The 26,162-nt window shown below is 39.3% G+C and overlaps 1 protein-coding gene across 2 annotated transcripts in view; it reads right to left on the reverse strand.

The window, feature by feature from the left end:
• Positions 1-3,484: 3,484 nt before the first annotated feature.
• SLC38A6 (solute carrier family 38 member 6) overlaps positions 3,485-26,162 on the reverse strand; it is a 47,467-nt gene continuing 24,789 nt past the window's right edge. The window contains exons 7-16 of one of the 2 annotated variants that reach the window (XM_014071986.2): positions 25,544-25,626; positions 24,996-25,054; positions 16,786-16,851; positions 16,178-16,231; positions 15,277-15,356; positions 8,147-8,247; positions 6,368-6,492; positions 5,181-5,325; positions 4,990-5,084; positions 3,485-3,585 (exon numbers count right to left, since the gene is read on the reverse strand). In XM_014071986.2, coding sequence (XP_013927461.1) covers positions 3,505-3,585; positions 4,990-5,084; positions 5,181-5,325; positions 6,368-6,492; positions 8,147-8,247; positions 15,277-15,356; positions 16,178-16,231; positions 16,786-16,851; positions 24,996-25,054; positions 25,544-25,626 — 889 coding nt within the window. In that variant the 3' untranslated portion in view covers positions 3,485-3,504. The remainder of the gene's footprint in view (positions 3,586-4,989; positions 5,085-5,180; positions 5,326-6,367; positions 6,493-8,146; positions 8,248-15,276; positions 15,357-16,177; positions 16,232-16,785; positions 16,852-24,995; positions 25,055-25,543; positions 25,627-26,162) is intronic. The other variant, XM_014071994.2, reaches the window with a different exon arrangement.

Here is a 26,162-nt window from a genome sequence, read left to right on the forward strand (position 1 = left end):
TTTTTCAGCACTGTTGTAACTTCAAATGGCCACTTCCTCAGAGACAGCCATTTTGGAAAAGGCAGCACTGATCCCACATGACAGTAATTCAGCAATCAGGGTCAGAAATGCTCTGAATATTTCAGATGTTCATCACTTTGGATAACATGAAGGTCCTAACATGACACATGATTCTTTCTTTTAAGCATCTGATGTCAAAACAGATCAAGCTGGCTACTTTTCTGCTTCCAGGCAGAATTTATATGAAGAGTTCTTGTATGGAAACCTCTGTTATTACAGGGATTCCACACACCATGAAGAAAATGTCTAAATTCCACCTTCTTGTTTTTCTAAAAAAAAAAAAAAAGATTTTCAGAAAGCAGTGGTGGTTACTAACTAGTAACATTCCCTTCTCCAAACACAATCACATTTAGATTTTTAAGAAGATACAGCTGCATGAAATGGCTTTACCAATATGGTTTGAATTAGGTGCTTGTAGACATTACAGAAGCTACTTACAATGGAGATTTCTTAATGCACATTTGTACTCGAAAGGAACTTAACTTTATCATATTATTAATTCATGATTTTTATCTTTAAATATGATAAAGTATAAAAATGATGGATGTCTTGGAGTTCAGTTTGCAGCCAGAACATATTGAAAGGCACAGTAACTATTTCTTGCTTCTCTACTGAAGTGTAAATTGTCTTGAACGGCAGCTTTAATTAAACTTAAGACTGGGCCAGGCGTCATTCTGTGAATCCAAGTTTTCTGCAAGGAAGGCGCTCTGCAAGCCACTTCTGTAAAACTGACAGGAGCAGGTGCAGCAACATTTCAATCAGTTTCAACAAAAAGTTCTCAAAAGACCACCTGTCTTGTTGGATTTTAGCCATAACCTTTCCACATTTGTTCCCCAATAAAGGATTATTCAGTAACACACAACAACAATACACAGACTATTTCTCCCAGCTGCAATTTTTATTTTGTTTATTTATTGGATTTGCTTTTTACTTACTTATTTATTCGATTGGCTTTTTAGTTACTTATTTATTGGATTTCTAAGGTTGCCAAATCATCAAATTACATAAGACAGCACGTAGGACAAATTAAAAATACAGTAAAAGAAGGACCAGGTAATAAATAGCTGTCCAGGTATACAATAGCAGTAACACTTAAAACTTATATATTGTTCCACAGTACTTTACAGCACTATCTGAATGGTTTACAATATCAGAATATTGCCCCCAACAATATGGGCCCTTATTTTACTGAGCTCGGAAGGATGAAAAGCTGAGTCAATCTTGAGCCAGTCAGGATCAAACTCCAGATTGTGGGCAGAGTTAGCTTGCAGTACTGCATTCTAACTACTGTGCCACCAGGGCTCCTACACACAAAAAAAATAAACTAGTCATAGCACACCAATGGGCCCCATGGCCCGGCCTGCTGGAGGAAGCTGGTCTTTATGGTTTCCCTAAAGGACAGCAGGATTGGGCCATGTGGGGCTCGGAAAGAGGTAGGAGCACCAATGAAGAAGGCATTCCAGGGTCCCTAACTTCTTGTGCTATTTAAAAACATGGCAAGAGATTTGTATTATCAGACTTGCAAGTTTCTGTTAATGTGATTTTATAATAAAGTAGAACAAGCTTATATGATCATGATTCCTGTCTATCAGGATCTACCAGAAAGGCAGGCAGTTGCCATAGTACAAACTGTGACGGAACTATGAGAGATCTTCCATCTCTGGTTAGTTCTTTTATCACACCAAAGACTTGAAATAAACAACATAATGTGATATTATGCCCTGTGCTTCCTCATGCAACTGCACTAACTACTGCTTGCAGAGCAAAGACATACATGAAATTGATAATGCCAAAAGATAGTGACTGGCCCAAGGTCACCCACCCAACTTTGTGCCTAAGACAGAGTTAGAACCCGTGATCTACTGATTTCTAGTACAGTGCCTTAAGCACTATATTCAGGGCTTTAGAAAGTCAAACAATGACAACAGCAGTGAGATCAACACTACATTGAGACAAGAAATAATTCCCAATCATGTACATTAATCAAGGATAAAAGAGTTAGTTTGTACAGTAGCTGCTTTCTGAGAATATGGGCACTCCAATATAATGGGAACCACTCTCACACAGCCCTATAATACAGCTCCATCAAGGCTATAAACTGAAATAATCTCCTCCAATGAATCTTCTATGATACTAAACCAGAGGAAGTTCTTTTTAAATTGGAAACATCTGTGCATGCAGCTAGAACTCAGTGCTGTACCCTGTGCTAGAGAGATTCTGAAGTCTAGTAACACATCCTAAATTCTACCTTGCAGGCAAAGGTAGCCAAGAGAAATGTTCAGTACAGGTAACATATGATCCTGAACCTTGCTCCAATCAGCAGCCTGATTGCTGCATTTTACAAATGCCCATTTTTGGATATTTTTCATGGGTAGCTCCACAGAACCAAGGCACAGATCATTCTTATTACAGATAACTGGCCAGGAAGGATTGCCGTTGGCACAATGGCTGCCATTGGGCAAACATGTTCCTTTCTCACTTAGTGCCATCTGCAAATCCAGTAACAGCAAGGAGTCAAAAATGCCACTCCAAAATTGCAAATCTGCTCATTCTAAAGGAGCATGGGAACTCCATTCAGAACCAGCTTCCCTTTAATCACCTTAATTTTTTACATACCAACATTACCTCCAGCCTGTCTGGATTGAATTTCAGCTTTTTTTTAAAATCCAAAGTTTTTTTAATTTTTAGTACAAATTTACACATATTATAGAAATGAAGTGTTGATCGGATCTTTCCTTTTACATCCTCTCATTTACATAATCCATTTTACATCATAGCTTGGTTTTCACTTTCAGCCAAATTATTTTCTTCCATTATTTTCCATTTTTATACTTATTTTTTCTTAACACAGAAACAATATCTTCAATTGCCCCTTCAAAAATTACACCAAATTATCATTTCATATTTCTCTATTGGTCTATTTTACTATAAACAATATATATCCTTTAATTAAGTTTTGACATAGAAAGCATTTCTTTCAATTTTTTTCCACAATTAACAATATACTATAATTTCTTTATTTCTTAATTAGTTAATGCAGTGGTTCCCAAACTTGGCAACTTTAAGACTTGTGGACTTCAACTCCCAGAATTCTCCAGCCAGCTCCAGTTTGGGAACCAGTGAGTTAATGGATTGAATTTCAGCTTTGTATTCCTCATTCAGGCGATGATCAAGATCAGACATCAATAAGGATTTTTTTAGGATTGGATGGTAAGATGCAGTAGAGCAGGATGTCATCAAAAATTAAGAGCATTTCATTCTAGAGCTCTGAATTAATCCCTCCAACTATTTCAAGTAGTTGTTAATATGCAAGGTAACACAGAGTTCTGTAGAATGCTATCACTCAACTCTCTTCAGCACATTTTATTTAAAACACTGTGGAAATTATTCATTTTAGCACCTCTTCCTAGGTACAATTCTAGATTTTAGCAGACAGGAATACTTTCAATGGTGGCCCCAACTGTATATGATTACTGATAAACTGAGAAGACCAACAAGGAGGCCGAAAACTAGCAGGGCACATGCCTGTGAATAAAAGTGAGACAAACAGAAGAATCTTAAAATCAGAAATCAATTACTCTTTTGTTAATTAAAGCAATCATTGTAACGGCATCGTTTTACTTTTTAGATAGTGGTAGAGTTGCATTTAAAACACATCATATCAACATGTTTTCACATGGATGTGTGGGTATCATTGAGAAAAGGACAACACCCTGCAATAAACAAGCTAGATTTGTGACTTAGGAAATGATTTTAGCAGAACTGCCCTTGTCTACTGACTATGGCTATAGCAATGAGAGCTGCGCAAAATAACTGGCCAAATGCCAAACCAAAGTGGACTGATTCATGCAGATGCAAGAGATGTCCAAATCAAAGCAAGCCTCCTCCTCCCAAAAAAAAGACTCATTCCAAATCTGAAACATGCTGAAGTTTCATTAGCATTTCAAAATTTGAAGCAATCCAGACATGCAGAAAAGCATCTGCCAAAAATTCATAGTTACCCAGACAGAACAGCAGCCAAATATTGATACATTTCTCCCTAAGCGCTTCATATAAGGAAAACTCCACTACTGGGGTGGGGAGGGGAGTGTATTTTTATGCCTGATGGTATTGACTTCAAACCAATTGAATAGATTTACTAGGGGTCTCCACTGACAATGTCTGGGTGAGGAATGATGAAATTATTTATTGCAGAATTATGGCAGATAATTTTTGAACTTCACAGTCTGAATTTTCTGAATGGCGACATTTTAGGATATAAATTTGACTGTATTTGTGTTGGGAAAGGAAGAGAATGAATTACAGATTACTGAATGAATGTGCAGGAAGAGAGTCCAGACAAATGCAGTTATCTTTCACACAACCAGATTATGTCCCTTTGCACATTTCTTATGTATTTTAGTGCATTTAGTAGAAAGCCTACTCCAAATGTCAGTCCTTAAGTGAAAAGGATTTCAGAAAGAGCAATAGAAAATATTTTGTTTGCAGGCCATGAATTGTTATAAATTAGAATAGACAGTATTAGATGTAGAAGTGCACATTATTATTCTGACTTACAGTACATCGACCCTTGCTATATACCCATGATGGTGAACCTGTGACATGCAGAGCCCTCTCTGTGGGCAGGCGCACCATCCGAGGCGCGCATGCCAGCTGGTTGTTGGGTGTCCGAGGCACGCATGTGCGCCAGCCAGCTCGACAGGGGTCTGGCGCTCTGGCGCCCATGTCCCTTTTGGTTTGGACACTCTGTGTCTAAAAGATTCACCACCATTGCTATATACCTTTAGCACTATTGACATTAATTTAGTTCCAGCATATGACATATTTGCAAGGTGTTCAACCAATCAGAAATTAGTTCATGAATTTGTATCTGCAACTTAAAACAATGACAAACTGAACAAGCTTTTTCTAAAAGAAAAAGTAGATTACCCCAAGTTTTTGCCATGATATAAAGTCTTCTGTACTAATCTTAAGATAAAACAGTCCAGGGTATACAAAGAGCAAGCATGTTGAAGTGGTAGACCCTGGAAAAAGATAGGACAAAAGTCTTTTAGTCTTTGTAAGCTCTATGTGAATGGGTTTCAAAATGCAGGAATAGGAAGAAAATCACATGATCTTACCAACTACTCCAAAAAGTTGTCTGATGTCAGGAACATACATTGCGAGCAAAACAACAATTGCATTTAATACTAAAGTAATAAAAATGTGGTGGATTAGGGAGAAAGGAAGATGTGAAAAAAATATCATCATTACAGCTTTTCTTGCCTGTAGAATTAAAAAGATTTAAGAAGCATGTCAATACAATAATAAAAAATAAATAACATTTAATTATTTACTGAGAGCCAAAGGTGTTTTTTTTAAAGGCAATTGGACTTTGTTTTTCCTTGAAGACGTTTCGCTTCTTATCAAAGAAGCTTCTTCTGTTCAGAACTAGTCTTAATAGTCTTAATTCAGAAATGAAGAAGCTTCTTGTATGAAAAGTGAAATGTCTTCAATAAGAAACCAAGTCCAGTTGTCTTTTGAAAAAGAACCTTTGGGACAACTATGACCTGGGTGACTGAGAATCTCCACATATATTTACTGTGATTGTAACTCCATTTGCATTGCTAACTAAACTTACTGACTGACAGCAGGGGCCAACACATTGGAAGAAATCCAACTACGTATGGATAGAAACTCTCTTATATATTAGCTTTTCCCTCTCTATAACCCTCATCCTCCAAAACAGAATGTATAAATGGGAAACTGGCCATAGGGAAATGTCCTCAATACCATTTCTGCCTACTGAGCAACAATAAAAATTGTTTTACTGGGTTACTATATTGCTTAGTTCCAAATAGCAAAAATTTCAGGATGAGAATTTGGATAAGGCCAAGAACAGCAGCAGTTTTGTGGTTTTGTATTAACAATAAGCTAATAAATTAAAAATAAGCTTGCAGAATATCATTAAAACTTATTTTTGCTGGCTTTCATTTACTTATTACACTGCCTGCTAACTTAAAAGCCAAACAAAAAGAAAATACACACAGATGTGCATACCAAATCTATTCTAAGAATATCATATTCTGCAAATTGCAATGCTGTAAGTCAGCTCAAATTTAAAACTATTTCTTTTTCAAACAAGCACAAAACAAATTAGTATACTGGTTTAGGTCTCATTCCTCTGTTGCTGTTAATGCTCATAAAAGACATGAACACTCTGATCTATTTGAAGTATGAGTAAGGCAGCCAAACTGTTTGTAGGGCCTGCAAATAATTAAGAATGACTTTGGCTAGACCAGCAAACCAAATATTTTGCAATACGTACAGGAAAGTGAATTAGAGGCACCGTCAGCAGCACAGCAAATAAGATTCCCAGTTTTACTGTCAGGATGACTGTATCACGGGGCAAGTACTTGCTGTATCCTTGGAGCAATTCTGAATCCACGTGGTCTGAAATTATTTAAAGTATATTAAGTAGCAACACCTAATTCTCACATTGTAAATTCCATAGGAGCTCAGTCTATTACGGCAATATTCTCCTCCGTTTTAAAGGAAGATTTAAAGAAACATCAGAAGACAAATTATTTTTTACTAAAAAAAACTATTTGAATTATTTCAGCTCGAATAGTTGTTTTATTTAAAAGCAATAATAGTCAAAAGATAGCCATGAGAAACTATCTAAAATCCACAGATTTATCTAGTCTTCCTTAGGCTTAGCTATCACAAAAACTTGCAGGCTTTTGTGTTTCCATGATCTCTTCATCATGTAAGATGGTTCAAAGTTTTAAAAAAAAATGAATGAGCGAGGTTCAAGAATTTAAGAATATAAACTGAAACAGACATCAGTCCCATATCTGCCACATTATTCCCCTGACCACCCTGTCAATTTTTTTTCCTGGCTTTTAATCAACCTGTCTAATTAAGAGTTCATGGAAACTCAAAGGTCTACCGCTATTCTAGAAAATTTATGTGGGCTTAATAAAGATATTCCTGTATGGATTTTGGAATGTTTTACATAAGCAGCACCAAGTTAATTAAGTGTGTTTGACTGTTTCACTTTTGTGAAAACTGGATTGATTTAATATACAGTATGTGATGAAAAAGGTGGTATATATAAACATCATAAAAACATAAACACTTATGTGTGAATGTTGTAGATCAATATATATTTGGATGCCAATTTTCAGGAATGCTTGAGGCTGCCATCAGCCACTAGCCAAGCTCATCCCTTCAAAATCAATTATGCTTTCTCAAGATGAACAATGGTTTCATTGTTACAATGTTTACAATTACAGTTATTTCAATTTTCCATCCTCCCTTGCCACATGAACCCAAACTATCTAAATATTCTATGTTATCTTGGTACGCTTAGGCAGAGAAACAAAAATAGTTCTGTAGTCAAAGAAAGCGTATGCTGGCAATTGAATTCGTAGCTTAGAGACTAAATGTCTAGAAATTGTTTCTATTTGTAAATTTGAAAAGCGTGAAGCTACAACACACATTAGTTGTTGTTTTTTTCAGATGTTCATTACTGTTGTTTGTTGCTTAACAAATGTTACTTGGAAAACCTACTTTAGGGCACAGCTAATGTATTTACATTGATATTTCAGCTTGCATTATACACTGAGAGAAGTTCTCTGTGGGGACCCATTTCTCTTGAGGTGAATTTGCACAAGTAATTGTTCTAGGTAAAGATCGGTACCCCACTTCTAGAAGTCTATGTGACATAAAAAGCAGAAAGGACAACTTTTTTTGATTCTAAGCATTGCAGGCAATGTTGGACAGAAAGCTAGGGAAGAAGTTGAACCTTTTACCCCAATGTTGTTATAGCCCTAAAAAGGCTATCCAACAGTTAATTGATGGCCACTGGGAACCCAATCATGTTGGGAATCATGTTGTTGAGAATCATGTTGGGAAATCAGTTAAGAGGATCTACCTTTGCATTCCTCACTGAAACTGCAATGCCAACAGGGCAAAGAAGGCCCCATTAGATGGCAATCAAAGTGCCTGCATGCTGCCCACTCTGGTATGTTGAGTCCCCATATTGTGGGCTTCTGCTATTTATCGCCTATTAATAAACAGAAATTTATATTTGATAACATACTGTAAAAAGTGAGGTATCCAAATAGTGCTGACAGGAAATAAACTAGAAAGCTGAGAGCAATTCCTGTGTTGGCAACCTTTTGCATCCTGCTTTTGGATGGACTACAAAAAGGGGAAAAAAAGTGGCATTATGAAAGGAATTCATAGAAACACAAATCTCTACAAATGAATGTTTAATCTGTTAACCAATGGATAACAGCTTCCTTCAACACACACCCCTTACATCCCACCCCAAGGAACAAATTCTTGGATGGAATATTATAGAGACCTGGAGAACAGCTTTTTGGAACTTTCAGAGGATTTAAATTTTTAATAATTCAATTAATTTCTTCTTCACATCTTCACATGACAGGCTTTATATTCCTTGGCCCCAAAATTCCCAGGGATAGTGACTGTTGCCATGATATAAAAAGATTCATGGTACTTAGGAAAATGTAGATAAAATATGGTTTTCTTATAACTTACAACTATGAAAGCTAAATTGTCAAAAAGGCTAAACAAAGAAAATTGCTACCTTTCAATTGTGGTTCTGTAGAAAATTGTTGAAAATAACTTAGACTGATAGAACATATACTTTCCTTCTAGTCTAGATGAAGTAAAACATACTACTCACTCTATTCAAAATTTCTAAAGATTTTTACTACCAGTTCTGTGGGCATGGCTTGGTGGGCATGGCATGGCTTGGTGGGCAGGGCAGGGGAAGGATACTGTAAAATCTCCATTCCCTCCCCACTCCAGGGGAAAATTACTGCAAAATCCCCATTCCCTCCCGATCAGCTGGGACTCGAGAGGCAGATGGGCACGGGGCCAGTCATAGATGCTATTTACCGGTTTTCCGTACTACTCAAAATTTCTGCTAGTCTTCTTTCAACTCTGGAGTAGAACTATTCCATACAGACAAGCATTCATTGTTGATTAAGTTAACCTAGTGCTAGGGTTAACTCCATGAGTGTCATTAAGGTTAGGACTCCATTCCCTCCATTTCCTGGAGGGAAATACCTAGCATTGTTTTTATCAGCCTCTGCTTCACAGGCTTGCTTTCAGCCATCATGAAAACGGGAAGGGGGGGCATGGTATTTGGGATGGAAAAATATGGTACAGGAGTGAAGTCAAAAAGGGGATTTTGTTCTCACCATCTTCTGTGCATGCTGATGGCCAATGTTTGGACCTGGTCAAGGCCAACTGTCCTGCATACCAACCTGATGATGGTTCTTGGAGATGCAGCCCACATGACACCTAAGGGAGTAGCAGATTGGGCAATGGGGTGGCGGTGGTTGGAGGGAGGGGGCTGGGCAAATGTTTGATATGTATGATTTCACGCTTTTCTGACTCAGACCTTGCTTTACTTCGCTGCTATCTATTCATAACCAGTAAAAGTACTTTTAATTCCACAAACAATGGAGTTGGAGGATTTCTTTCTTGGTTACTGAAGGAGGCACGCCTGACAATAAGCAAGGTCTCAGTTCGCGCTCATCCTGGAGTTAACACCTTCCGAGGGGAGTGCAATGAAAACAAAACCTCCAAAGAAATGTCCAACCCAGGCAGTGACCAGGAGGACAACATGGGGGCTGCTGGATCCTCATGTCCCTTGGAGACAGAGCGGATGGCAGAACTGGACTTGGAGGAAAGATCCATTCACCCTGGCCTAGGTGGTTGTTGGGAGTGGGGTAGAGATATGATCCTGAGGAAATTCCTGCCGGAGTTACCACCAGCCAACATCGGCGACCTGCAGCTGTCTGGCAGGAAGCCGAAGAAGAGGATCTCATGATGTCCCACGCTATAAAACTCTTCTAAGAGGCTTGGGAGAAACGCGTTTTCGTGAGAACTGGGTTGAGAGGGAAGCTGATTTTCCTGATAAAGAAGAGAGATGTGCAGAGGACCTGTCTCACCCTGGGGGGGTCCTGGGGGCAGACAGCGGAGCTGATCAGGATAGGAGAGACCCAGCAGCAGCAGCCACATGAGCCCCCCACCCCGCTGACAACGAATGGCAAAAGTTCCTCCTCTTGGCATGAAATTCGGAGGTGACCCCAAAGAACTGGGATTTTTCCTGGTCCACGTCTGAAATTTCATGCAACAGTTTGGAGAAGATTTCCCCAATGAGGAAACAAAGGTGAGAGCTGTGACTATGGCATTGGAGAATAAGGCGGCAGCTTGGATGGTCGCCTTGCATAATGATGGCTCCTCCCTGCTGAGGAATTACAATGTGTTTATGGCCGCCCTGAGGAAGCGCTTTGATGACCCGCTAGCTGAGTGTAAGGCGAGAACCAAGATGAAAACTCTTACCCAGGGAAGAAGTCCAGTGACTGAGTACAACCAAGAGTTTCGTGAGCTGTTGGTGCATATGTGGGGTTGGGGCGAGGAGGCTTTAATGGACAGTTTTATGGATGGCCTGAACCAAGATATATACCAGAACTGTGTTAATAGAGGGGTCCCATGCAACCTGCAATGCTGGTATGAGCTGGCAGCAGATGTGAAGAATAAAGACTGGGGAGACAGTGATAAAGGTAAAAATCCCTCTCCCACCCACCCACCAAGGAGCTCCAAAAGGAGGAAAGAGTTGGTCTGCAAGCAGGTCCCGGTCAACTGCTTGTTTCTATTGTAGGAAGAAGGGGCACCAAGCAGCAAGCTGCCACTCAAAAATTGGCCTAAAACCCACTGCTGCTGGGGAGAAAAAGCCAGACAATCGGGGAAATGAAAGGACACCGCCATGAAAGGGGTGGAACCTGTTGAAGATTTCCCTCCCAACCAAGGGGAGGAAGAGTTCTCCTCTTTTTCTGGGGAAAGTGAAACTGACTACAATGACGACCACTTGGTAGGTCCCTGATCGGGCCCCATGACCATTCCAGTAGAACTTAAAGTGCCCTCTACTGGAGCCCAAGGGAAAATGCTGGCCCTCTTGGACTCTGGATGCATACATTGCGTAATTAGCCTGGAAGTTGTAGAAAAAATGGGATTAAGACTGAGGACTTTTAAAGTGCCCATTGCCTTTTGCCAGTTGGATGGGTCAGTGGCTAGGGGGGGGGGGGCTGCCCAATTTGTAACTGAACCAATAGAAATGTGGATGGGGGAATCACCAAGAAACTTTGAGTTTCATCATTGCACCAGGGATGGATCGGCCCCTCATACTAGGATTACCCTGGCTACGAAAATGGAACCCATACCTGAATTGGAGGAAAGGGTGGTGGCGTATTTGTTCTGCTAAATACCTGGTGGGGAAGGGAAGGGTGTCCTACATAGCCAATGGTGAACCAAACCTAGCAGCTGCAGCGCAAGAAAAAATTGAAGGGGAAGAAAAATCCCCAAAGAATATTGGGACCTCAAGGAAGTTTTCAGTGAAAAGGCTTCCGACAAATTGCCCCACCGTGCTACTGATTGCAGCATCGAGATCATCCCAGGGGAAAAGTTCCCCAAGCCCCAGATTTACTCTATGACCCCATGTGAAATGGAGGAATTACAGAAGTTTATTGACAAAAACGTAAAAAGGGGTTTCATACAACCAGCTAGGCCACAGGTGGCCGCACCTGTATTGTTTATAGAAAAGAAAGATGGCTCCTTTTGTTTATGTATTAATTACAAAAATCTTAATGGGATTTGCATGGAAAATGTATACCCTCTGCCACTCATGAAGGATATGTTAGCCCAGTTGGGCAAGGGGAAAATTTTCACTAAGTTGGACCTAAGGGAGGCCTACTACAGAGTCAGAATCAGAGAAGGGGATGAGTGGAAAACTGCTTTCAATTGCCCTTTGGGATGCTTCCAGTTCAGAATACTCCCGTTTGGGATGTAGGAGGCGCCAGCAATTTTCATGCAATTAATAAATGAAGTTTTGCATGAGCATCGGTAAAGGGTGTCTTAGTCTATCTTGACTACATCCTTATCTACACGGAAACACATGATGAACACGTGACTTTGGTGTGCTCAGTCCTTAAAAAACTCCAGGGCACTGAACTTTATGCCAAATTGTCTAAATGTGAATTTCATCAGGAGAAGATCGATTACCTAAAATACCATATCTCCCACAAAGGCATCGAGATGGACCCAGTAAAAGTCCAGGCTGTTACTGATTGGCCACATCCTCGCACCCATAAGCAATTGCAAAGTTTTCTGGGATTTGCAAAAATTTATCGTCAATTTATTCCCTCGTTCACTAGCATTTCACTGTCCATTACAAATCTCCTAAAATCTAAAGGAGAAACCAAACCTAGGCCTGGACTTTGAACTGGACTATGGAGTGTCAAGCCGCTTTCGAGAAATTAAAGTGACTCTTTGCAGCAGAACCGGTTTTGAAACACCCCGATATGGATGCACCATTTGTGGTACAAGTCGATGCCATGACATGGTGGTGGGGCAGTATTACTTCAAACAAATGCTGAGGGTAAATTGCAACCGTGCACTTACACCTCACGTAAGCTTACAGAGGCAGAAAGGAGATGGGCTATAAGGGAAAAGGAAGCTTTTGCTGTCATATGGGCTTTGATGACCTGGCAACACTTCCTAGAGGGGGTGAAACACCCTTGTGAAGTATGGACTGATCATAAAAATTTAGAAGCGTTGAAAACCCCGCGTAAGCTGTCGCCTAAACAAGTGCGTTGGGCACAGCACTTCAACCATTTCAACTTTACCCTCAAGTACATCCCGGGGGGGGGGGGGAGAACTTTATGGCTGATGCCTTGTCCAGGCTTCCCCAGTATAACAGCTCTAGGCTGAGTGTGGTTCATCCAGTCATCCCAGCTAAAAATCTGGCTGCCCCAATAGTTACCAGGAGCCAAAACCCAATAGACTTGGATGTGACTACGGACCTAATGAACAAACTCAAGGAGGGCCTTGAGTCCGATGACTGGTTCAAGAAACATTCTGAATGCACCATGAAGGATGGACTGGCTTGGCTGGTGCTAAACTGTATGTTCCTGCTGACCTGAAACCTGTTGTTCTTCAACGGGCCCACGATTTGAGAATGGCGGGCCATTTTGGATTTGTAAAGACTTTGCATTTGATTAAGAGACAATTTTGGTGGCCTTCATTGAAAAAAGACATTGAGTCCTACATAGACAGTTGTCTCGTCTGTGCGGGCGCAAAAAACCACCAAAGTGTTGCCCGTCCTGGAGCCCCATGGAAGGAGATATCAATGGACTTTATTGTCAAGTTACCAGAAAGTCTAGGAAATACTGTTATTTGGGTTATCACCGATCTGTTTTCCAAACAGGTTCATTTTGTGCCTCGCTCCAAGATCCCGTCGGTGAAGTCATTGGCTAAATTGTTTATTTTACATATATATGGGTTACATGGAGTGCCTGAACACAGAATTTCAGACAGGGGGGTTCAATTCACCTCCCTGTTTTGGAAGGAGTCCCTGAAATTGATTGGCTCCACTCAAGGGTTATGCTCCACCCACCATCTTCAGACTAATCGGGCTTGTGAATGGACTAACTCGGTTTGGAGCAGTACCTCCGATGTTTCATCAATTATCAACAGGATAATTGGGCAGAAATGTTACCGCATGCAGAAGTGGCGTACAATAATTTTGTTCACAGCAGTACTGGCATGACCCCTTTCAAAGTTGTGTTTGGTCAGGACTTTGTACCGATTCCTGAATTGCCTCAAGAGAAGCCGCAAATTTTATCCTTATCTGAGTGATCTGAGTGAAGCTGGGCCCAATGTACCTAGGTCCATTCCCCATTGTGAGAATCATAAATCCTGTATCAGTAAAATTGGAGTTGCTGAAGAACCTTAGAAGAATTTATCCTGTATTTCATGTGAACCTGTTGAAACCGGAGCACACTTCTTTCTTTCGTCCACCTCAACCTTCACCTCCAGTTCCTCTTCTTATTGGGGGAGAGCAACTGAAAATGTAGAGGTCACATTCAGTATTTGGTGTCCTGGAAACATTTTCCCCCTTCCCAGGTTGAATGGGTCGACAAATTTCATGTTAGGGCTCCCAGACGTTTGCAGAAGTTCTACACCAATTATCCTGATAAGCCTTGATGTTAGGATAGATGTTAATATTTATATTGTTATTTTGAATTGGTTTTTTTCTCTCTCTCTGCAGGGATGATATCTCTTTCTGAAGGAGGATCGGATGCCAGCCTCTGCTTTGCTGGGTTGCTTTCAGCTGTCATGGAAACGAGGAGGGGGGGCATGGTATTTGGGATGGGAAAATATGGTACAGGAGTGACAGTCAAAAAGGGAGTTTTGTTCTCACCATCTTCTGCGCATGCTGATGGCCAATGTTTGGACCTGGTCAAGGCTAACCGTCCTGCATACCAACGTGATGATGGTTCTTGGAGATGCAGCCCACATGACACCTAAGGGAGCCGAGGTGGCGCAGTGGTTAAATGCAGCACTGCAGGCTACTTCAGCTGACTGCAGTTCTGCAGTTCGGCTGTTCAAATCTCACCGGCTCAGGGTTGACTCAGCCTTCCATCCTTCCGAGGTGGGTAAAATGAGGACCCGGATTGTTGTTGGGGGCAATATGCTGACTCTGTAAACCGCTTAGAGAGGGCTGAAAGCCCTATGAAGCGGTATATAAGTCTAACTGCTATTGCTATTGCAGATTGGGCAATGGGGTGGCGCTGGTCGGAGGGAGGGGGCAGGGCAAATGTTTGATATGTATGATTTCGCGCTTTTCTGACTCAGACCTTGCTTTACTTCACTGCTATCTATTCATAACCAGTAAAAGTACTTTTATTTCCACAAACAATGGAGTTGGAGGATTTATTTCTTGGTTACTGAAGGAGGCACGCTTGACAGTTTTAGGTTGTCAGTTTAACTACTGGTTCACAAACTGGTTAACTACTGGTTCACAAACCAACCAGATAGCACCTTTACATAAGCATTTCTTATACACTTAGGCACTAAACAACCAAGGACTATCAGAGATCTGTGCCTTATTCTTTGCTTAATGAACCATTCCCTAAATATTTAGTGTAAGCTGCCCAAGTAATTTTGGAATCAGATAACTTCCAAAGTTTTCTTTTTATTATTTGTGAATGTTAATATGTAAGTTGCACTCAAGAGCCTAAATGGCCTCTTTCAATATCATCCACACTAGATTAAAAAGGAAATAAATCTTCCAAATTTCAATACTTCTACTTCTGTTTTTTTAAAGGTTTGCACTTACAAATTAAATGTTACCTTTGGAGCTCACAATAAATTGGCAGTACTGATGTATGGCAGAGAAATGAGAAAGCCATAGTTGGAATGGCATAAGCAGTCTAATAAAAAAGCAACAAAAACAGTGTTGAAATAAAGTCTGTAAATGTTTGAAACTTATTTTTAAACACTTGGGAAAAAAATGTCAACAATTAAGTTGTATTGGTTCCACTATGTTTTACTATGGGGTTTTGGCTGCCTTGAATATGTTTGTGAAAGACAGAAATATGTGTTGCCTTTCTTTCTCCCTCCCTCCCTTCCTCTCTCTCTCTCTCTCTCACACACACACACCATATATATGCATAACATGGCTGGATGACAAATGTAATGAGTTAAAAAACCCATTTAACAAAATGTTGTGGGGCAGTGTGTTGCTCTGTGTGCCCTATTATCTATGTTTTAATCTTTTTTTTTCTGGGCAGGTGAATACAGCTTCAATTAAAATACTGGGCTGCAGTTTCCCACAATTTTTATTTTCTAAGAAAACTTGCAGAGTTCATCCAGGACTCAAAGACATTATTGGAAATAATAATTGTGGTGAAGGCTTTATAGCTTGCAAAGCATCCATTTAAAAAATAAACTAGAATGCTTTATCAGTGTAAAAGATTAGGGGGAAGGGAGAGCTAGCTGACATTAAAGAGGTTCTCCACTGGAGACTTCAGATTTGGGACAGATTCCCAATTCATTTATCATCCTTAGGAAGTACTTATACACAAAGACAGTCATACTGAGAATCTCTGGATAATTCTAATGCTAATTCCAATCTCATAATTCTAATAAATCACACATTTCATGAGATACAAATATTTTCTTCTATCAGTAATTCTAATGCTTCAATACATTTTTGTAAACTATTTTAAACAGTTAAAATATTTTAGATTACCTCTTTGGAGAAATTAAACAGTTGTGCATTACAGTCCCCAGTAGAGTTTGAAACCTATGTAAAACAAAACCCAAAAAGTACCTCAGCTCGGTTCAAATTACATAATTTAAAAACTATTTCAAATTCCTACCAGTGATCTTACAAAGGCGATTTAATTAAGGCCACATTTATACTAATCATTTTAAAGTAATCCTCAATTACTTTCAAAACCATGTAGTAGCCTACTGCAACTACCAACAAAACAGAAATGGTTTAAGATATATATATATATTTGGTGGGGGAGTCACCCTTATTCAGTGATAAATTATTCCAGATGGATAGCTCCTTTCCAGAATCTGTTTCCTTGTAGTCCAATGCATCTGCATAAATTAATGAGGAAAAGACATAGGTATGTTGTATGTAAAACCTATAATCTTGCATTGTGCACTTCTAGTGATACAGTAATATATACTATATCTCTAGTTCAGCAAACCATCTGTTCTATTTCAAGGTACTATAAATTATTGTTCAAGTAATCATTTTGCTGTGCAACACTTGGTGGCCTTGAAATAAAAGCCCTGCAGAAAATTCAACAACAATAAATTTCAGATTTAAAGTAGTTTATATACCTGGGAGAATCCTGTAGCAAAGGTTAGTGGCAGAGGACAAGGAATTGACCACTTTTTAATTATTATCTATAAAAAGAAGAAAAAAGTAAGAGTTCAGTTAGCAATGACCTTACTGCATCCAATCAAAAACTAATGCTTATCATCTAATCAGCATAGTTATTAGATATTGTAATGAGCAATGATGAGAATAGCAGATCAACATATCTGGAGAACCCCATTGTAATTTAAGTCTGTTATTTTTAAAACTACTAGTTTACTCATACAGAATTTCCTTTGGCACTGGAGCACTTGTGATTTGACAGAGCAGTGATGATGAAAAGATCACGCAGAAACAACGCTCACGCATGTTCTCGTTGGGGCCGCGCTTCAGAAAAGCTGAACTTGTGGGTTCTAGTGCACATGCACGCTCAAAGATCAGCTGGCCCACATGTGCAGGCCGGTTTTCGGCATTACCGCATGTGTGAAGGCATCCCGCTCCGGAAAAGCCAAACTTCAGCCGGCGTGCTGCCGTGCACACAAACAAAAGCTGATTGTCACACTTGCATGCATGCCAGAAACCCAGATGACAAACAGGCAAGGCCATGCATGCCAGGCGACATGGTTTGGCGTGACACTTTGGGCACACGTGCCATAGGTTTGCTATTACAGTGATAGAGTAAGTAAAAATGATGGGAAATAATACCTAAACCAAGCCCTTAGGCTCAAAAACAGATTGAGAAGGGTACAAAAGAAAAACCAAAAGCCTCTTGAAAAGCACCTTTGGGATGTTCAGACAAGCTCCTGAAAGTAATATCTCAAGTGTTATCTCCCAACGGGCAATATGTGTGAGACCAAGCTACAGGACACTGATTTTTGTTTCTAGCTTTTCCTTAAAAGTACCAAATAGTGGGGAATGATATCCAAAAAGGTAAATATTGCCTACAATAATCAACATCAATCCAAATGTGTTCTGCACAGTGGCAAATGGTTTCTATCCAGATAAGTGAATATAGTTAAGTCTGCATGTTTGTGAATTTCCTCTTATTGCCCACCTAATTTTGAGCACTATTAACTCTCTTAAAGCATTCTGATGAAGAAGAAACTAAATAATTCTTGGGAAGAGTTCCTTTCACTTTTAACAGTCTTGCAGTTGGCTGAACCTATGTTAATGTATAGATAAGAGTCAATACATTTTATTTGTATAATAAAATGTATGCCTTCCTATCACTGCCCAACAGCATAAACCAAAAATTATATAATGGTTGCTGGAATTGTGCATGTCTAGTTTAATGAAAAGAAGTGACATGATAGCAATCTTCCAATATCTCAGGGGTTGCCACAAAGAAGAGGGAATCAAGCTACTCTCCAAAGCACCTGAAGGCAGGACAAGAAGCAATGGATGGAAACTAATCAAGAAGAGAAGCAACCTAGAACTAAGAGAAATTTCCTGAAAGTTAGAACAATTAATCAGTGGAACAACTTGCCTCCAGAAGGTGTGAATGCTCCAACATTGGAATTTTTTAAGAAAAGGTTGGACAACCATTTGTCTGAAATGGAGTAGGGTTTCCTGCCTGAACAGGGATTGGACTAGAAGATCTAGGTCCCTTTCATCTCTGTTATTCTATTATAATAATAGAGGAGTTATTTCTGATCAAAAGCCTACTCAAAACCAGTGTAAAAAGAACATATTCCTGGGCTGTACCATGATAAGCAGTGATGACTTGTATGTGCTAAGCACAAAAACCAAACGTGTCATTTAGGATGGTGAATGCTATATTTCTATAGATAAAGACATTTTTCTCATAGAAGAGCAATTTGTCAAGTGAATCTTGACCCTCTGAAATGCTATAAATCCAAAATTCTATTTACTATCCATCGGATGTTTAAGAACTAGATTCCAGCTAACTGAAATTATTGAACAAGCAAATCAAAGATTACAATAAACACTGAGACATAAATAGAACAACACTACATTTTATTATTTTAGAGTAATCATACTATATTGACTGATTTGAAAGAGATCAGTCATTTGTCAAGTCAGAGTCGCCTTATCGGGGTGATGGAAATCATATAAATTTAATAAATAATAACAGCTTGTACTTTTAGAGCATAATAGACTGGGAGGTTTTGTTAAGAATTGCAAAGGAAGCCTACCAAGAAAGCTTAATAAATTCCTGTAATGTCAAAGAATCTCTAATGGTTGCTTACCCAAAGCTGGAAGGCAGTGAGGGGGGGGGGAGGAGTCAGAGGCAGGGAAGGAGAGAGAGAGAGAGAACTGAATACTGGAAAACTGAAAAAAATGTTCCATTATAGGATAAAATTCCATACTCCATTCATTATTCTTAGATCACCATTTTAGAGCAGCTTCAGAGAATAGTTTTCTTTCCTCAGATCACTCATTCTCATAATATCCCTATGAGGCAAGCTATTAATAATGATAAAAAAGAAGGAAAACAGATCAAGATCACCCAGGGAGTCTCTAGCTGAGGCAGAATTTCATTTCTTGGGTCCAAGCCCAAATCTGTAGCCAATATTAACATTTGTCCTTACAGGCAATAACCTGAGCAGACGCTTTGCCCAAAAAAACCAAAAGGAGAAAATTATAGTACTATAAAAATATTGCTTCCATATGCCCAGGTCAGATTTTGGATTCCTGGAACATATTAAAGGGTTTGTACTTGAGATAGCAAGAAAATGATATGCAAACTAAAGTACAGCAGCTATCACGATACTTTATCTTTTCAAGACAAAAAGATAGGTCAGAGAATTGTAATTGGATTTCATAGATCTCTGAAAATTTTCCTTTAGCATTTACTTATTTTAATTAACGTGAGAGAGAGAGAGAGACAGAGAGAGAGAGTGTGTTTAAAATGCACAAACATTTTCAGCTTCATGTGAAACCTTTTCCTTACAAACAAAATAGCAATAGTTAGACTTATATACCTATTCATAGGGCTTTCAGCCCTCTCTAAGCGGTTTACAGAGTCAGCATATTGCCCCCCACAACAATCCGGGTCCTCATTTTACCCACCTCGGAAGGATGGAAGGCTGAGTCAACCTTGAGCCTAGTGGGATTTGAACAGCCGAACTGCTGAACTGCAGTCAGCTGAAGTAGCCTGCAGTGCTGCATTTAACCACTGCGCCACCTCGGCTCTAACACTAGAGTTCACCTGTACTACTAGAAGTTAGCACTTTGTCATAGAGTGCTCCCCCTCCAAGCCCAATGAACATGGGAGCCTGGGGCTTTGACCTACTGCTCCAGCCAGGCCGAGGTCCTTTGAGACTCAGCCTTTCCCTACCCCATTTTCCCCATTTCCTTCGTAGTCCTGGGACCCTCCAGGCCATCCCTGTCCATACCACATGACAGCGCAGTTAGACAAAGAAACACAGGACTACAATTATAATTAAGACCAAACTAATGAGACCAGGTACAGCAACTGGCTTTAGAACCGACAATGAAAATATTGAAATAGTGAGTAGATTCGATCTTTTAATATTGTTTATCAGAAATAAAGGAATCAGCAGTTAAGGAATATGCAACAGACAAGCACTTGGCAGAGTAACAATAAAGGACCTTGAAAGGTTATTCAGGTGCCAAGATGTATTTGGATTACCCTGAATTTACAAAGATGAGATTTATTCCTGCAGAAGCCATGTTAGAATAACATAAGTTGCTGAAAAGAAGCTATAAATTATTTTTCTTTGGTAATGCTTTTTACCGTTTTACCTGGAATGAATAAACTACGTAATTTGACTATGATTTTCTATATTTCTCATCAATGCCTTTTTAAACATTGGAGTCTTGTTGGCTTTCTTCCTGTCTTTGGCAGCAAATGCTGTTCTTAAAGAAAAATTGCCTATTTCTTTCAAAAAAAAAAAACCTGGCAATTTCACATTTTAATTTTTAAGCAGCCTCCTGATTGATACCATCTGGAACCAAGGATTTATTTGTTTCTAATTTGTTGATTGCATTTATCCCGTTACCTTACCTAGTTTATTTATCCCTCTCCTGAAAAATGCAGTTCAGACACAGTATCTGGCCTGCATCTTCAGTAGTGAAAAGAGGGATGAAGAATTCATACAATCCAATGTTATTTTCCTCCACTTCTTAAATCCCACTGTTATTCAACAGCCAAGCAACGTCTCTGGTTATTTACTTCTTTGAAATACGTTTACATATTTTTGTTGCTTGCCTTAATGTTCTCCCCTCTTCAAAATTGTTTGCTGGGCATATTTTGACTACATATTTTATTTTATTATAATCTCAATCAGATTTCCAAAGATTCTGGACTGGTTGCAACCCAAAAGCAACATATCAAAGTGCAGCTGACCAGAAGAGCAAAATACCAAACAACTATCAAAATAACCCCCAGTGACAACAATTAGCAAGATTTCTTTCCTATTAAATGCAGAGAATAATTGTTTTGAATAATCCCTGACTAGTCATCAGTTATGCAGTGAGAGACCGCCTGCTGCCAATTACCTCCCAAAGACCCATTAGATCACACAAGGCTGGCCTCCTCCAGGTTCCGTCTACCAGCCAATGCCATCTGGCTACTACCCGGGGGAGGGCCTTCTCTGTGGCAGCTCCGGCCCTTTGGAACGAACTCCCCGCAGAGATTCGGACCCTCACCTCTCTCCAGGCCTTCCGAAAAGCCGTTAAAACCTGGCTGTGTCGGCAAGCCTGGGGTTGATGAGTTCCCTTCCCCTCTCGATTTGTGTGTCTGTTGGTTATTTTTAAATGCTTGTATTTGTAGTTTTTGTGTTTCCCTTCCCCCCTTGGGTTTGTGCGCCGCCCTGAGTCCCACTGGGAATAGGGCAGCATATAAATAAAACGAAACCTAAACCTAAACTATATAGTGTTATCAAGCCCACATGAAAGCATTAAACAACTGGGACTTTTACTTGGGAATAGAACTTGGCAAACAAACCAGAATCAAGTAAAATGTGTGTTACAACAAAAGTACCTATGAACATGATGCATAATCTGAAGACATCATTTAGATACAGTGTACACAGGTCATTTGCCTCTCAGATTACCTGGTTAAAATCCTTATACAACAGACAGGACGGTGAATAGTGATTTGTCACTGGACCTGCCAAGGAACTGAGACATACTGGATGCAGGTAAGCCCAAGTAGGTATTAATGAAAGGCAGTTTAGCTCACAGGAGGTTGCTGAGCTTGCAGAAGATTATCATCTCCTAGACTTGGCAAAAATATTTTGGAAATCTTGAAAGATGCTGCCCTTAGGGAGAGGTTTTGACAGCTTTGAAGTCTGATTTTTATCCTATGGTTCAATTCCTTAATGGACTGGCTGTCTTGCACTCTGGATGGCATTTTTGCAGGACAGCCTTTATGTGATTTTTATCTTTGTAAAAACACAGGAAAAAAAAGTAGGGCCTGCCTGCAAGTCAACACAAGCCAAGAGAGTCAAGGGGCACTGCTTATTATTCTGCGGGGAAAGCATCAAACTTCAGCAAAGCATGCCTGCTCAGGTGGAAGGCAGAAAGGGAATAATAAAGTTTAAGCATGGCTGCTATTACTGTTTCATTTGTTTCAATCTCTTCCTCCATCAATCTATCCTAGGTCAAAGAGCAACCATTTAAAAGAAAATAGGGGTGATGGGGGCATAATGAAATATATAAAATAAATTTACACACATATAAAGAACTATTATCTCTCTGCTCTGTTTTATTTGTACCTGTTTGATTTCCTCTTCTAGTTTTCTTTACATGTCAATATGACTTTGAAAATTAAAACAGCATAAGCGTGCATGATACTCAATTATTATTCTAGTGATGAACATGAGCCACTGAAAGCCAATCTTTGCACTAAAATAAAATAGTTAAAGAGATAACCTGTTACTAACAGCCCAGTAGTAATCTTACCTAGGCCCATGAGTTAATTACTCCAAAGAAAAGAGATTGGGGGGAGGGGTTCTTTCTAATAATTTCTTTGAGTGTTGCTTGTTTTAGAAGTACAGTATCTCAGATAAGGTGAGATAACCTACCAAGAAGGAACATTGTGCAGTGATATTCCTGCATGTACATGATAGTGGAAGGGAAAGGGATCAGATCTGTTCACTAGCCCTTATTCAGTTTCTTCCAGAAACCACATTAACATATTAGATTTAGCTCTTAGATTCCCTTTCAAATGAATAGAAGGTACTCAACCTTTTTGGATTATGGAAGCATCTGTAATTTTGACAGCGTGTAATGGGTTCATGCAGGGGGCCATTAAAATAGCCTAAGAAAAAGAGGACCTTGACCCAAAAGAAAAAAGGAACAAAGTTCATCTAATTAAAACTATCCCTTATAATGTAACATATTAGACAATTTCTTTTCTCCTCGTTCACTACACATACCCAAATGGGGTTTTTTTTCTTCTTTTTTTTACTAGCTTTCCTTTTTGCTCGGCATTCTGCCAATACAATTGCTTGCATTTATTCATATTCAGAAACCTGATAGACAAAATCTCATGAGATGATAGTGGTCATACCTTGTGAGATCACTTGAGATTTTTCTGAAACTGTGAACTCTCGAGGACATGGATGGGATTCTATGATGAATGAGATCCAACATCTCTCGACTATACTCCTAGGGCAGCAATGGCAAAACTTTTTTGCCTCGCGTGCCATAAGTAGGGGGAGCGCAGGGGGGTCACGTGCAGGTGTGCCGCACACATAATGCACTGAAACCCCCCAGTGTGCATGCATGAGCTACAGGCACTCCCCCCCCCATTTTTTGCATGCTTTTTTCGCCCTCCCAAAGTCACTTCCAGTTTGCTTGGAGAGTCGTTTTAAGAGCTCCTGAAGCTTCAGGGAAGCCTCCTGAAGGTCCCTGAAGCCTCCAGAGGGGGGAAAAAATACCCTACGAGCAAACCGGAAATGACTTGGGCAGCGCCTCGCATGCCCCGACAAATGGCTCCGCTTGCCACCTGTGGCACACGTGCCATAGGTTTGCCATCCCGGTCCTAGGGGATTAAGTTTTGCCAGACAGAGAACAAGGGATTGGATGTAAAAGGTAGCGAACTCTTCCTTAAAGGAGACGGTGATGTCACACTGAAAGAGGCAATGATGCACCACTTCAAAAGATTGCTTCTCAACCTGGCCAATGCACACAGAATCTCTAAAGACCTTAACACTAAACAATTTTGGCTGGCAGGGCTAGGAAAAGAGCCTTCTCTGCTGTTGCCCACACCCTATGGAATATCTTGCCACCAGAGCTGAGGTGAGACCCATTCTCCCATGCAATCCATGGAGGTTGTCTTAAGAGCACTCCCTCTGCTTTTTGAACTTTAACTCTTATCTTTTAAACTCTGTTTTTTAATACTGTTTTGAACTACTGTATGTCACTTTTCATGGTTTTTAGTTGTGTAACTACCCTGAGTCACTTACATGAGATTGGTGGTATATAAATTCCATTAAATGAATAAATATCCCCAAGATATAAATGATGCCATTGTTGCCAGCATATGCTGGAATTTTTAAATTATATCAATTGCTTGAATACACATTTGTGACCCCTATACATACAGATGTTGGTTTTGAAGATAATTCATGTCTGAACTTATCCTGAAATGTATCCATTTCTATATATTCTTTACTGTAGCAGAAACCACAGTAGAAGCAAATCTAAAACAAATGCAGACACCCTTAGTGTTTTCCATAGATCACAAAAGCAGCATTGAATGTAAACATCAGCACTGAATGACATACTTGACACAGAGACAGAATAGGGAGAAAGTATTTCTTTCCGTCTGAAAGAATAAGACCTTGATATATTAATATGGATGTTAAATTTCTCAGAAGAGTTTTGCTGCTTCTTGTGCTTTGTGTTATTGAACTAGGATGTAAATTCAATTTACTTGGAAAAGATGACATTTTCTTCTGCACAAGTTGCAGTAAATGGTGGTTGGAAGTAAGGATGAAAAATTCCATCCCACGCAGACTAATATTTTTCATTGCCCTGTCAGCAAAAACAAATACAACTGTACTGCATTTTACAGTCCAAAAAATTAACAATGGTGTTTTTTTCAAAGTCCTGATTTTTTTTTAAGCCAAAAAACTTACCCACACACAAGGAAAAACACACACTGCATATACAAGACAGGAGAAGGAACACTTTGATTTTAAAGACAAATTTTTTAAAGACAGACATCTGTTTCAAAGGAATTCTAAAATCCATCAAAAGAAAACATAAGCTATGATCTAGATTTTTTTTTACTTACCACAAGAGCAAAGTACACCATAAAGAAAAATGATAAACTACTTGTGTAGCCAAGAAAGCCTGTAAAATAACAGTAAAAATAAGAGACAATTTATAAGGAAAGTGATCCTGATGTAAGGTTAAAAGAGTTTCACATTGTAGGTATGTTTTTCATTATAGGGCTTGGTGTCTGGGGCTTAAAACTCCATCTAAAAACATTCCGACTTGCTTGTCACAGACCATTTATGTAGCTTTGCAGCACTGAATTAGAACCGCTCTACCAATAATGGCATACAATAAGTAAATGCAGCTCTTTAATGTTTTTCTGTAAATGTTTCATTTTAGTAGAGCAGACAAAATACTGGGGAATCTAACTAATAAGTTAACTAGGCAAGTCTGGAAGGCAAACTAAGTTGCAAACAAATCTATACTGCTCAATCTTACCTTAATTTATTTAAACTGATATTAAGAGCCTCTCTGACGTCTCTCAATCAAGCTGCTATTAGAAAGGAAAAAATGATTGCCAATGGTAAATTACACAATAGGAATATCCTCTTTAAAATTACTCACCAATTTTAGGAAGAAGTGCTAGAGGGAAGACGATACAAACTGAGGTAATCAGCAACAGTAATCTTCCATCAAGATACCAAGAACTATTGGAAGATATAATGCAAACAGTTTCAATATGTCTGGGAAACTTCACCTAACAAAATAATATAAAGAAGTGAGATGTATGTGCTTGTGTCCTAAGCAGACAGACAGCTATTAAAAACTTCTTCCTACCAATTTTTGATAATGTTGGTTCCTGAGAAATCCTTTCCCTAGATGCCTATCAGTCTCTCTTTTCCACCTTAAAAAATAGTTTAGTAAAGAAGCAAATAAATAAGAAACTAGGATGCTATAAACTTCTTGCCTCATATTTATTTTCAGCAATTGCTTTGGACCTCACTAAAAGACTGTTTGGATAATAAAAAGCACATTTGCCTTTTTAGTTTTATGAAACCCTATTTTTATGACTCGGGAGATTTCCTACGATAGTCATTTTTGAATGGGCCCACAGCAGGCTCTCAAAACTCAAAATGTGTTGGCACGTTGCTTAACTAATCCAAATTAAAAGCCCACATTTGACTGCAAGCATGATCTTTTGGAGCAGAAAGTATTTTACACACATAATGCAGTAGGGATAAAA

Source organism: Thamnophis sirtalis, unplaced genomic scaffold, assembly GCF_051295495.1.
Source record: "Thamnophis sirtalis isolate CommonGarterSnake01/CBP01778 unplaced genomic scaffold, rThaSir2_p1.2 scaffold_1, whole genome shotgun sequence".
NCBI classification, from domain to species: domain Eukaryota; kingdom Metazoa; phylum Chordata; class Lepidosauria; order Squamata; family Natricidae; genus Thamnophis; species Thamnophis sirtalis.